The sequence below is a fragment of the Nicotiana tabacum genome, chromosome 22 (assembly GCF_000715075.1).
Source record: "Nicotiana tabacum cultivar K326 chromosome 22, ASM71507v2, whole genome shotgun sequence".
Lineage (NCBI taxonomy): Eukaryota > Viridiplantae > Streptophyta > Magnoliopsida > Solanales > Solanaceae > Nicotiana > Nicotiana tabacum.
This window is the reverse complement of record NC_134101.1, coordinates 80,795,958-80,810,162: the sequence shown is the minus strand read 5'-3', so window position 1 is coordinate 80,810,162 and position 14,205 is coordinate 80,795,958. Positions and strand designations below refer to the sequence as shown.

At 35.7% G+C, this 14,205-nt stretch overlaps 1 protein-coding gene across 1 annotated transcript; it reads right to left on the bottom strand.

Moving 5' to 3' along the window:
• Nucleotides 1–2,266: 2,266 nt before the first annotated feature.
• Nucleotides 2,267–10,498, bottom strand: LOC107765741 (uncharacterized). The gene is made up of 4 exons (XM_016584426.2): nucleotides 10,220–10,498; nucleotides 9,380–9,512; nucleotides 9,157–9,271; nucleotides 2,267–2,562 (listed from the first exon to the last, which is right to left on the bottom strand). The coding sequence occupies exons 1-4, from the start codon at nucleotides 10,363–10,365 to the stop codon at nucleotides 2,480–2,482; spliced, it is 477 nt and encodes a 158-aa protein (XP_016439912.1). The 5' UTR covers nucleotides 10,366–10,498; the 3' UTR covers nucleotides 2,267–2,479.
• Between the last annotated feature and the right edge of the window lie 3,707 nt (nucleotides 10,499–14,205).

Sequence of the window (14,205 nt, the reverse complement as noted above, 5' to 3'; positions counted from 1 at the left end):
CCTTGCTTGTTTTGTATGACTACTTGGCATTCCTATTCAAGCTAGAAATCATGACTAAGGCTTGATGCTTTATGTGGACATGATGGACCTATCGTATGGTGATTGACCTGTGTAACTATAGGTATACGTACTTTTATGCATTTCATCATGCATGCTAGTCTCTTGTATATATGCATGGCGAGGATGAGCGGGATATTAGCATGATGGGTATTTCTGTGGCTTGTGTTCTAATAGTAACCACAGGAAGAAAGCGGGGAGCATGATCCCTAGTCTCGTTTTTGCCGAGCCTGATTCTCTATGGCATGGACGTTTGTGATTGGATGGAGACAGATATATAGAAAGTGTGTGGTGAGGGCGCTTGTAAATCACTAGGTATACATACTTTTATGCATTTCATCATGCATGCTAGTCTCTTGTATATATGCATGGTGAGGATGGACGGGATATTAGCACGATAGGTATTTCTGTGCGTATTATTACATCTGCATAGTGAGGATGAGAGACATATTGGCACAAGGGGTGTTTTCGTACAGATTGATGACTCATTTTTGAGATATTAATATTGATATGGAAGATGAACTGGATCTATCCTTCCGAAGTCACATGATTTTCCATGTTACTTTGAATTGTGCGTGTGCGGATTTGTTGGACACTTGGAGAGTGTCGGAGAGATGTAAAGTTTGAGTATTTATCATGCATACACATTCTAGATTCGTGTAGAAGCATTCATATAAACGTTATTTCTTACATATCTTTTTTTATATGCGGATTTGGTGCATTGATTTATGCTTGATCATATTATCTAGAAAGCATGCCTATTATATATTCATTTGATTATGCACCTTGTTGTTTATATCCAATGTTTCTTAGTTATTTTTTTGTTATTGTGCAAACTTATGAACTGTACAGGTTATGAGAAGTGAGTATCTTTTGTCAAAATCTCGCCACTACTTTGTTTAAGTTAGACTTGATACTTACTAAGTACACGTTGATTTCATACTCATACTACGCTTCTATACATTTTTTTGCAGATCTTAAGCCTGGTACCATTGGGACCCAGGAGGCCACTTAGTTGTTGACATACCGTAGACTTTGTGGTGAGTTGCTACATTTGGTTTTGCGGCTTATGGAGTTCCCCTCTGCCCTCTTTATTGTTTCTAATTCCAGATAGTAACTTTTGTATTTTGAGACTATGATGTATTCTAGTTATAGATGCTCATGACGTTGTGACACTAGTCTCAGGGTTGTTTAGACATGTTTTGTTTGGGTCAGATTTGTTTCTGCCGGTTTCTATCTATGACACTTAGATATTATCTTGTTATGAGTAATTGTAAGTATTGGGTCACATAAACGGCGCATTAGGTGCTATCACGACCTTGGTGATTGGGTCGTGACATATATACTTCCCTTCCTTGTCTAAATTTTCTGAGTGGAAACACTCGTTCTCAGACAGTGTAAAGATGCAAACCCCAGCTAAAGGTCATCCCAGTTAAATGGACAACTAAAGCTTAACTCTTATGGATGCAGCAAAGGAAATCCAAGCCTGGCAGGTGGAGGAGGGTGCCTCAGAATTCAGAATGATGATGTTATTATGTCCTTCTCCATTTTCTTTGATAACTGCACCAACAATATGGCTTAGGGTAATCTATTTCCGTGGGACTGCAGTGGTGCATAGAAAATGGATACAAGGAGATTCAAGTTGAGTCTGACTCCTTAATCCTAATTAATGCAATAAACATTGAAACTGGGGTACCTTGGCAGATTGCTCATTTACTTGAACAAATCTTAGAACTGAAACAAGAAGGCAACTTTAGTTTCTCACGCTGTTTTAGGGAAGCTAACAGTACATCTGACCAACTTGCTTACATATAAAATCTTCATGGAAACTAACATTCTACCAAGGGAGGTGAGAGCTTCTCTGAAGACAGAAAGAGAATAATTGATCAATTTCAGAATAAGAACCAAGAGGAAGCTTTTTGATGTATAGTTTCTTTTGCTACTTGGTACATATCAACTAGATAGGACGATATACCATCCCCAAAACTGTACTTGAAGGAACTTGTTCTTTTTTTTTTTTGGGGTAGCTTTTTGTTAGTGTGCCTCTCAACTTTGGTTCAGAGGTTGATGAGACTTGGTGTGTCAATCCCTCGTGTATTTTCATCCTCTTAATATTAATACACAGGTTGAGGTCATGCCTAACTTCTCACCACAATGATGAAATTAGTATTAAAAAAAAAAAATTAACTGCATAGAGTTACATAATAAATGATACCAACTACTTCGGCTTTAATAACAAGCAGACATATAGATCTGTCTTCATCATCTTTACAACACTGACTAATATTTCAGAGTTCACATAAGCATATATGCTTTGCCTAGTGCTAGAACCGGCAAATGCTTATATGCAACAAAGGCTAATATTCATGCAGCCTTATCCATCACGAAAATGCCACATTTGTCGCTCTGTCGATGTTTTGAATTACTGGTGCACCAGCACATCCATATCATCTCCACCATTTCCGGCATCCTCTTCAGCCATTTTCCTCTTCTTTTCTTCTTCCTCTGCAAAAAGTAAATGTAAATTAAGTTTCAGAAGCAGCTAGAGCAAGACTAACATGTCAAACAATACAGCAAGGCAAAATCAATAGATTTCCATAAGGTAATATGCTTCAATACTAGGTAGAAAATCCCACATAAGACAAGACACTCTAGTCAATCAAAGTTAGATTCCTAAGAAAAGCATACCCCCATTTATGCCCAAAAAAGTCATTCATCTAGATCACACATGAAGAGCATATCTCATAACCACTATGTTCAGGCTGCTTTATCAGCTTGATCCTAGGATATCCACAACCCATACAAACACGGCCTATCTTGATTATAGTGGGTTCAGAGTTATGTTATCAGCTTGCTGTCTAACAGACCGCACCATGCTGCTATCTAACAGACCGAGACATGCTACTGCTAACAGATCAAGGGTATCTCTTGTTCTTTGCCTAATGCCATGGGTATTCAGAAAAGTATGACCCCATGCTTATCTTTACCAACTCATATAATATGATTATCTTGTTCATTAAGATCACGGACTAACTCAATGATAGTTTCAAGAGTTTCTCAAATTTCTCCACTTGCTTAAAAACCACTAGTTCAAAAGATGGCTAATTACTACTAAAAGATAGTGTTTTATGAAAATTTCCCTTTAAAAATTCTACCATTTGTAAAAGTAGCTATTAAAGGCCGCTCGAATTGCTTATTTTGACCATATCATAGTTTCACAAATGTAACCATTAGATATTTTTGCTCTCCATCCACCAAACAAAGCACTTATACTCGAAAGATTGAGAAGGTTAAGTGCATCAATAACATTCCAAAATAGAGATAGCGTAACATTCTTAAAATTTGTTTACCTCATGCTCTCATTGCAAATGTACTAGTATTGCGTTCTCCCAGACTAAACTACTTTCTCAAGTTATTCTTTTGTTTGTCAATCCCTTCCAAAGTCACAGGATCCTTGGAACTTGCTCACTTAAGGCACATTATAGCAACTGTATAAGCTACCATTTAAACCTTTTTGAAAAAAAAAGTATAAGCCACCATTTAATATGTTTACAGTTACTGTGATGTAACATACATTAGCAACTTTGTGCCTAATATGCTATTTAATAAACCTTATGAACATTAGTTAGTATTTTAGGGTTTGTTTGGTTTGTGAACAAAGTTATCCTGGGATTATTATATAATCTATACCGGTATTAGCTAACACCCATAACCAAACACTGGATAAAAGTAATCCCAAAAGTTATATCAGGTATAGTATCATAATCCCGGCACTCTATCCAAAGAGATTATCATACTATACTAAAAGTGTGAACACTCTAAAACTCTAAGCCGAAAGTTGTTTTACAAATTTATCCATCAAACCCTGAATGATAATTTTGCCCTTAAATTCAAATACTATTCCAACCATAATTGTGTACAAAAACGCAAATGTATATTCTAATGAAGATAAAATAATTTAAATTAGAAAAATACAAATGTGGAACCCATTGAAATGGTCAGCTTTCAGTAACGCCTTTGGGCTTCTCTGGAAATGGTGTATGTAAGCTTGAGCATTTCATTTATTTTACGGTCAAAATTCCAACCTTTCAAAGGGTAATGAATATAGCAATCACAGTTGAAAAAACCATTACAAATCATCTTAATGTATCAGCTCATCTGCCGAAGAAACCCGGAAGATATACCGGTAAATTGCTAATGATTTATCTCATCCGTTAAAGAAAACTGCCAGACATTCAATTAGATTTTCTTATCAAACATCAGCTTATATAAGTGAACTTGGAAATCAATTGGAATATCCTACTTTCTTCAAAAAATATTGTGAATTTTAGTTAGGCCTATATGTTCACCTCCTGCAACACATAAAACTACTCTGCGAGTGTCGATTCAAGTAAGTTCATTCTCCTTTTATTACTTTCTATGAGAATCCATAAAACTGTATATTCTTGTTTATGCAAATTATGGCTAAAACACATTTCCTACAATTGTTTAGTATTATGATATTGCCCTTGATTTTATTTTTTTTGGGGTAGCTATATATAAGTAACAAATGATTTATGAGGCATTTGGCAATTTATTGTCATATTTGGCGAGAAGAAATTTTGTTTGAATATCCAAAAACTCAGAAATCGTCAATTTTTATCAAGCTATTTCAGATATTCATGGTATCTACCCTTTACATACAATAATTCTTCAATAGTATCATATACTGCCAACTAAGTTGCTCGGACTCTTCATTTTTCGGTGCCGCAACACGACATGGGTGTGGGTGTGGGATCCGTGCCGGATCTTATCAACCGATTCTGGGTACTTCGACCAAAATCAACGAAAAAATTTCGGAACAGATAGAATGATTTTTGAAAACAAAACAAAAGCTAGAGTGATATTTAAGAAAATGGAATACCTTGTATATAGAAATTTCTATGTCAGTCCTTTTCGTTTCATCTCCCTATCGGATTCTCCTCTCGTTCTCCTTCTCGGAATACCTTGTAAGTTTTTCACATAATGTCTCATAATCTAGACATTCTTAAAACTCTATTTTTAAATATTTGAATTATTTTTAGCTGAATCCCCATACCAGTACCCGTATCCGTACCTGGATCCATACCCCTGAATCTTAAAATTTGTATCGTGAAGGATCTGACCTCTAGATCCGCACTTGTATAGGACATCTGTACCCAAGTCCGAGCAAATTAGATTGCCAAGGCATAGTATTGATATGTTTAAGAGTGATAATCTTTTGTCTCCATTTTTCTTTTTACTTTTTTGTTCATCTAAAAACGGACATATCTATATATTTACAGTTTATATAAGTCTTGAATTCTTATTTTCCTGTCGTATGATAGAATCATTTTGGTACTCTATCCATATTTAATTTATGTCTCTTTAGTCTTTCTTTATCAGGTTTGGTCAAACTACGATAAACAAATTGTGACGAGAGAACTCTATTTTACTTTTATGTGAGTCAGATAATATTTTCTGTGACAATATTTCAAAAAGTTTAAGCATTACAGTCATACTACAATTTTGTATAATTGTATATATATAAATTTTACTTTAAAATTCTCAAGAAATTAACATCTACATTCATGTAAACATGTGCATAGAGACTATTCGTTATATGTATCTTTTAGCACAAATATGTAGCATATTTTAAAATCGAAATTCCACGAATGCAAATATTATTTGTAAGAAGACATAGTTTTACTGTTAATCAATCAATATGATTTCATGGAACAGAAATTGTTAACTTAAGTCTGATGCTTAGTGTCAATAAATCTTGGTTAAAGAGCTATCATAATGTTGTAGGATGAAGGTTTAAGAAACATAATGTGCTCATCTGAGTGGAGGTCCGAGTAAGGCTCTTCAAAAAAATAGGGAATGACATAGCATGGGAGTCATATCAGGGTAACCAAATCTAAAGGGCAGGCTAAACTTCCTTACTGTTTCTAAGTTTGTACTATTATAGAGGTGTCTTATGTTTTTCTTTTTTACACTTTCTTTGCGCCTCAATTAAGGTATCGGATGTGCTCTCTCTGTCTTTTTTTTTTGTTGGTATTCTAACAAAACTGCTAATAAGTTTTCATGCGTTTAATTCTACTTTATCTTCTTTCTTTTCTTTTTTTAATTTCTTGAATCATTTCCTTTTAATAATATCTTAAATCATAATTCCCTGAAGTGACATCTTTGAATGGTTTAATAACATTGAAGCATTTTGATTATGCTATTAATCACATTTGAGCTTGTATTTTTCTCCTTTAAACCTATTTTAACCTTTACACTCATGTGTTTAACAATGTTTATGCCATTTTAAATAGTTTGTACTGATTGACATGGGATACACGTGCAACACACGTGCCAAGAAACTAGTAGAAATTTTAATTCTAAAGTTACTAAAGTAGCTGCCCAAAAATAGCTGTCCATTTGACTGCAATTTTGTTGAAGATCTAAACTTAAGTATGAAAGCTTATTTGTCTGAAAGATATCTCAAGAAGAATCTAAAATTATAAGTAACCTAGGAATTATCCATGAGAAATTCCTACTGGTACAGAATTACAGTAACTTAAGTTTCTTTATCCATTTGACTGCTATTTTGTTGAAAATTCAAACTTAATTATGAAGCTTATTTGTATGAAAGATATCTTAAGAAGAATCTAAAATTATGTGGAAGTAACCTAGGAATTATCCATGAGAAATTCCTATTGTTACAGAATTAAAGTAACTTTATAGTTTAAGTTATTAGTCAATAAATTTAGTAACTTTCATTTTAGGTGTGGGGTGTTTTGTCTCAAAAGCTAATCACAATCGTCAAAAATATATAAAATCAAGCATTAAAGTTTCACAAAATATTAAGTTAAGAGAATAAAAATTAAAGATATAACTAGACTTAATAGACAAATTGACACTTGAACGAATTTCTATTCCCGGCCCCCAACTCTACGGGCTCTCGTCCATACACTTGAACATGTACAAATCTACTTATTTTAGACGCCTGACTATTGATCGAGCTTATGTGGCAATTATATGGCTGAATTGGACATAGTGCAGGGTAAACATGAGCTAAAGAGCGTGAAACTGAGAAAAAAAAGGTACAAAGAGCAAAAAGTCCATCCTTTCATATCTAATTCTCTCCATTCCTCCATTGTTGAGCGGTGGTGCTAAGATCTGCGAGTAAATTGCCAGATTATTTTCACTTCAGCACACATCTCCACAACGCACACCTAAATCCCTTTTGTTCCGAACTCAGACTTCATTCTTCTCTCTACACACCCAACCTAGCTTTCAGTACCTCACCTTTGCTTCTCGTCGTAGTCTTCTGCTGGTGGTTCGCTGCACAGGAGGAGTTGCGATGATTAAGGGAAGAGCAGCCACAGTGGTTGAGGGAGGAACAATGATGGTTGAGGGAAGTGCAATGGTGTGATGGATTCAAGACGCGTTATTCAAATGCAGAACAGAGGTGACGCAGATCCTGGGGCATTTGAATAGAAGAATATGGGAGCACAAGGAGAAACACAAGGCACTTGGTAATATTAAGAGTCTGGTAACTGTTCGTGTGGTCGAGGCAAAGCTGTTTCCTTGGGTATCTTCCCGGATAACAAGGAGATTTTGTGTGTTATTGTTGGCTAATGAAGAGGCAGCAGCTAAGAACCAGAAGAAATCTATGGTTGTTAATGCAGATGGACGGATTGTTGCTAATGGAGCTCTACTGGTTGAAGCTGCAGCAAAAAAACTAGCTAAGAAGAAAGCTACAGTAATAGGGAGGATTAGAGAGGTGAGGAGCGGAGCAGAAAAAAAGGAGAGATGGATGCTGCTGGGTTATGCTAGAAATGGAAGATAATAGAGGGCGTGAGGAGTGACTTTCTAAATGGATGATGACCATGAAAGCAGGGACCATTATCGACTGCGCCAGGGAAGCAAATCAAGCCATGGATTTCATCCATTGGTGGATTCAGTCTGACGTGATTAGCCATGGTACTCGACTGACGAACGCGCCCCGCACATAAACTGGCTGAGGCATTTAAGATAGTGCTTCTGAACATGTTGAGATGTCAGAATGAAAACTCGTGAAGTTGGGAGTCGAGAATAGAATCCCGTACAAGTAGACATCTAGTTGGATAATAAGACGTAAGTATCCAAAGTTACTAACTTCCTGGATTTAGGATACTATTCATAAAATTAAGGATAAACCTAGTAACTCCAGTTGTTATTTCTGCAATCAATTAGCAACTTTTCCTGTTCAAGCAATCAGTTAGTAATTTCTTTTGTAACTGATTGCTTGATCAAAAAGTTTCTAATTGATTGCTGAAATCAGAAGTAGATATTTAACACAGCATATTGAGTAGTAATGTATTCAACTATAATTTTCATAACAAGTTGTAGATAATTCAAATAATTAAAAGCAAGCTAAAAAGACAGTTGACTATCATTTCATAACCAAGTTGTACAAACATAATTTGGGTAATTTTCTTACTATCAATAAACTACATGATTCTAGATCTTCAAAGATATGTGAACCAAACATGCACAGGTCAGATGACTTATAAAATCACTATACTTAGACAAAGCGTTTAGTTTTACTGATAGTAACTTTAAGGACACAGTTACAGATATTTTTTAAATAACAGTAACTTGATTATAGCGCTACGAACTCCATACATATAGCTACTTATAAAGTTACTAAACTAATTTTCCCAAGATAGTTGCCCATCTTAAAGCTTTGTAAATGCACTATTATATTGTTAACGATGGTGCCTGGACCAACTTGGTGGGCAAGCCATTGAGTGACAGTCACGGCATTCCAGTTTGGGCGTGACGCAATTATAATGAAACACAAATTAAGAAAATCAGGGAAAACATAAATTACATAATTACAAGCTATGTGAGTCACCACAATGGATGCCGATCACGGCCCTACAATTTGAGTTGTGGTACAATTATAATGAAACACCATCACAAAAAAATCTAGAGAAAACAAAATTACATATGTAGATCTTGATTATGAAATGATAGTAATTGTCGCTTTAGCTTACTTTTGATTATTTAGCTGAATTTATTTTAATTTATATTCGACCTATTAAACAGAAAACGGAAATAACGTACCCATAAGTTGAGAGAGTGCCTTCATGGTGCGTTTCTCAAGCTTGTCAAGTTTCTTCTGCACATCCCGGCGCAGGTCCCAATTAGGCTTTTTGGGAGCAATATTCAGAAATGGATCCTGAAATTTGACCAAATAAAAGCACAACATGTAACCTTCAACTAATATGAATGTGAAAACCATGAAGAAAACAACAAAAGGAAAGAAATAGTGCAATCACTGAAGCACCTCTTTCTTCTCTTCGACGGGAGGTAGGGTAGCAATAGGGTCCTCAAACTTTGGGAGTACTGGCGGAGCCACTTTGCCTTCTTGAAGCTGCTTATCATGTGGCAGGTAATTTCGGAACTTCATTTGGACATCACTGAAATATATATCAATCAATCAATATTATGTCTCATCCCAAACCAGTCTGAGTCATTTATTAGTAATCTCAATTCTCTTTTCCTATTAGAGCTAGCGCCAAATAGTGTTGAAGCTGAAGGTAAAGGAAGGACGTTCAATTGAATCCACTTCTATCCAAAATTACACTATGCAAGAAGGGTAAAATTAATCTTTTTTTTGTACACATAAACTGCTGAATCCCCTTAACATAAAGGGAAGCTTCTAGGTATAGCCTTTTTGCATTTTTTAATTTTTTTGAATCCTCTTGTTAGGATTTCTGGCTCCGCCACTGCGTGCAATGACTGATAAAAAGCCATCAACTTGTTAGGGTAAGTATTGGCTTGCTCCCTTTTATCTTGTTAGTTAGATAGGTCTAGAATCCTATAAAGGGAAGGGGATGCTTGCTGCTCGCCCCTATCTCTAAAGTGAGTAATGCACTCCAGTTGTTAACCACTAAACACGAAGCTAAGAGCGGAAGGAGGTACTTGAACCCTCTCCATTCCGCTCTATTCAGGTCTATTTCATTCCAATACTGATGGATTTGTCTTTTACAGAAAACATACATTCAGAAAAATTGAACAAGATAGCAGTGTCACAACTGTTAATTGAATGGCGACACGAACTGTTAATTGAACCTAGAAAAAGAACCCCTATACGAGGAATACAGTTAATGGTACTACTACTTACTTTTCATCGTCGTCCTCGTTAGTGTTGTTATTATCAGCAGCATCGTCGGGGGTTTGGAGAAGTTCTTGAGCGGCTCTGAGGGCTCTGAGCCTCTCCCTTCGGGCAGCTGCTGCCGCCTCTATGGCGTTTTCCTCCTCCGTCGACATTGAGAGAATTTATATATACTACTATGTGACAAATTAAAGCTGAGTATGGAGAACGCTCGCCAATTCTGCCAAAGGAAACCACGGGCAAGTGAAAGAGATGGAAAAAGCGCAAGACAACATTTATGAGCAGCTGGTCTTATTTATGTTAAGTTGTAAATTTAAATACCAAAACCCAGCCCGGAATTACTTTGTACAAACGTAACCTTTTGCACATTTGCACTAAAAAACTAATTCAATTAGTCATAAATCAAAGTCAAAATTGATTTTAATTAACTACATTTTAAAAGTAAATACCCTAAAACCCATCTAAATTATTATCTTTTTGCCAGTTTTCTACCTAAACTATAATATATCCCCAAAACTCCCCTGAACTATATCCTCCTTCATATTAAAACCCTTCGGCGCATTTTTAATAGTGTGTAACACGCTCGTAAATTTGTAAGAAATATGCCAGGTGGCACTCCATGGATATTTAATTAGCCTAATCAAAATACTAACTTAATTGCGTATTTTAAATATTAATTCATATTTACTAAATGGATAAATGTTATTCACCCAATTAAAACATATAAGAGGTCTAAGGTAATTAGCATCTAGAAAGATCCCCTTCTCTTTCCTATCTTCCGATAATGGCTGTTTTTTCTCTCACTAGCGATTTTCTCCGTTAAGCTTCGTTGTGATTTTCATTTTTCCCCAATAACCCTTTATTTGGATTATTGGGTTATTTCCATCTAGACAATGATTGTCTTCTTTCTGCAAAGTATCCAATTTGGGTTATTTAGTATAAAATCGTGTCACTGTTGTTTGCCATTTGATCTCTCTTACCGTTGGTGTTCCTTGTCAGTTCCAAGTCTTTCACAGCCTACCGAAACAAATTACAGTCACCAACTTCATCCACTCATTTCCCCCTGAGGATAGAAGTTGCACGAAGGGAACATGCGAGTGTACTTTTTAAAATATATAATAGGATTTCTATGTGGGTTATCTCCCTTGAAATATGAAACCTCCAATGTTTCTCATATATCTTGTTCTTCTGCAAATATTTTTCAAAAGCTTGAAAAAAAATTCAATAACAAGAGAGGGAGAATTTCATATGGAACCAGATGGAGAAATTGAGGAGAAAGGTGAAAAAATAGAGAAGAAAGGTGAAAAAATGGAGAAGAAAGGTGAAAGAATGAAGAAGAAAGGTGAAAAAATGAGGAATGAAGATGAAATATAAAGAAAATTAAAAAGTACATAAATTTAAAAAAAATAAGGGCTAATTAGCCATTAAACATTGTCATGTGGGTCATTTTGATGGCTTTTTCTAGTCTTCACGCGTTTTTTCACAAGTTATTATACACAATACGCCACATAAGCAGTGGAGGTTTTTAATACGAAGGAGGATATAGTTCAAGAGGATTTTTGGGGCAGGCGATAGTATAGATAGAAAATTGAAAACAATGTGATAGTTTAGGCGGTTTTTAGGGTAATTACTCTAACTATAACGAAGGTATAACTTTGTATAAAGTTAGCTTGACATAAATTTAAATAAGAAAGTTGGAAGGGTTTATATAAGAGAGAATTGCACATAAGTACAGTCCACACACATACATTGCAATTAGGTAGGCTATATATAACTTTGCAAAGTTATAGCCCAAAAATTATAGACTAAGATTCGACATTCAACTCCAAATAGATTCTCGAAATAGCTATTTTTTTAAAGCTCAAGCTTCTAACCCAATCTTAGAATCAGTAATTGTGACCCACATGTTAGTTCAACAAACCAAATCTATTTGGGTGGTGAAAATTAGATTTATAAGGTAATCCACCATTAATGAACAAACTTAAATAAGTGGATTTAAAATTTGAATTTAATTTTGTGAGAAATTTGGAGTGGGTGTTGTTTAAGCTTGTTAGAAATAGTCTAAGAAGGTTGTTTACAAAATTTGAAATTATTTAATGGAGATTAGGATTGATTTTAAATGAGAATTATACTTTTATAAAAGATAGACACATTATGTATATAGGTGTATAAAAGTGTATAATATCGTATAAGATATATTTATACACACATATATATACTATTATACAATATTATACAAAAAACTGATTTCGTCTTCTTCCTTGCGCCTCATATGAATTTTAACTCAAATCTAGCTTAAATCTTCTTCAAATCGCTTAAAGTTTATGTTTTGAGCTCCTCTTGATGTTTTCAATCGATTGTAACAACACCAAATAATGTTTCCAAGTAAACCTAACAACACTCATTTCGAAATTAAACTCAAATCTCATATCCGAGTTTAGCGGCTTTCAAACTAAAAATCTCTAATGGTCTAGAATATAATCTTTGGATTCAGATCATATATATTAGGTCTTTGTTATATGAACATTGTTAGAAGTTAAACAAACTTCAAAATGGAGAAGCATAGATGCCATAGTAATGAGGTGTGAACGGTTGGCTTTAGTAGGTATGGGAAGAGGTAGAGGGCAGCCCAAGAAGTATTGGGAGAAGTGATCATGCAGAACATGGTACGACTTCAGCTTACTGAAGACATGACCCTTGATATGTAACGACCCGACCGGTCGTTTTGAGCATTCACGCTCCTTTCAATTATTTAAAGTCTTGAATAACTTTCTACGAGGTATTATGACTTGTGTGAGTCGGATTTGATTTTTAAGGTATTTTGGAGTTAGCTTAGAAGAATGAATTTTTATGTTGGAAATTTAATTGAAAAGGTTGACCAGATATTGACGTATGTGTAGTGACCCAGAGAATTTTTGCTAAGGAAATTAAGGTTTTGTGGTATCGAGGTAGATCAATTAGTACAAAGGTTGTAGAAATTTGCGGCTCGGACTTTTTGGGTTGAACAATGCACCGGGAAATAAAAAAAATTTTGGGCGAAAAAAATACGTTTCTGCGGTCCATTATGCAACCGCATAATCACTTTGCGGGCTGCATAATGGTCGTAGAAGTGAGGCAGAAGAGGGCCAGTTTGGATGAAATCTGCGGTCGACTATGGGACAGCATAACTGTTTTGCGGTCACTATACGACCGCAGAACAGGTATGCGGGCCGCATAGTGACCGCATACACATGCAAATATTTGCCAGTATTGGACACCGATTATGCGACCGATATGCGGTCCGCATAACCATTATGCGGTCGCATATGCGACCGCAGAACCTGTTCCGGAGCTTCATTTTTCTGGTTTTATAAACCCGAACCCATTCTTATAAAATACTATTGGGGGTCATTTTGAAGGGTTTCATATGATATTTTAGAGAGAGGTGAGAGCATTTTAGAGAGAGAAAGTGAATACTTAGTCATTTATCCATCAATGACTTAGTCATTTATCCATCAATTCTTGTTCAAGGTTTGAAGATTTCACAAAGATCTTGCTAGGGCTTCAAAGAGGTAAGAATTTCTTTCCTCAATTCTTCAATTTCGGGAATATGCAATGCTGAGGGAATCTACCGGGATACCGTCCCGTAGTCCCGAATTAAATATGCAAGACAGGGGGATCTCCTGAAATACGTCAGTAGTCCCAATTTAAATATGCAGTGCTGGGGGATCTCCCGGAATACGTCTGTAGTCCCAAAGTAAATATGCAAGACAGGGGATCTCCCGGAATACGTGCGTAGTCCCAATTTAAATATGCAGTGCTGGGGGATCTCCCGAAATACGTCCGTAGTCCCAAAGTAAATATGCAAGACAGGGGGATCTCCCGGAATACGTCCGTAGTCCCAATTTAAATATGCAGTGCTGGGGAATCTCCCGATATACATCTGTAGTCCAATTTAATTATGCAGTGCTGGGGAATCTCCCGAAATACGTCTGTAGTCCCAATTTAAATATGCA

Bases quoted from the DNA above. Each gene is read 5' to 3' on its own strand.
- LOC107765741 (XM_016584426.2), bottom strand. From the start codon at position 10,365: ATGTCGACGGAGGAGGAAAACGCCATAGAGGCGGCAGCAGCTGCCCGA. The intron at 9,513-10,219 runs GTAAGTAGTAGT...TATATATTTCAG, and splicing joins AACGAGGACGACGATGAAAA to TGATGTCCAAATGAAGTTCC. The intron at 9,272-9,379 runs GTGCTTCAGTGA...GTCAAATTTCAG, and splicing joins CCGTCGAAGAGAAGAAAGAG to GATCCATTTCTGAATATTGC.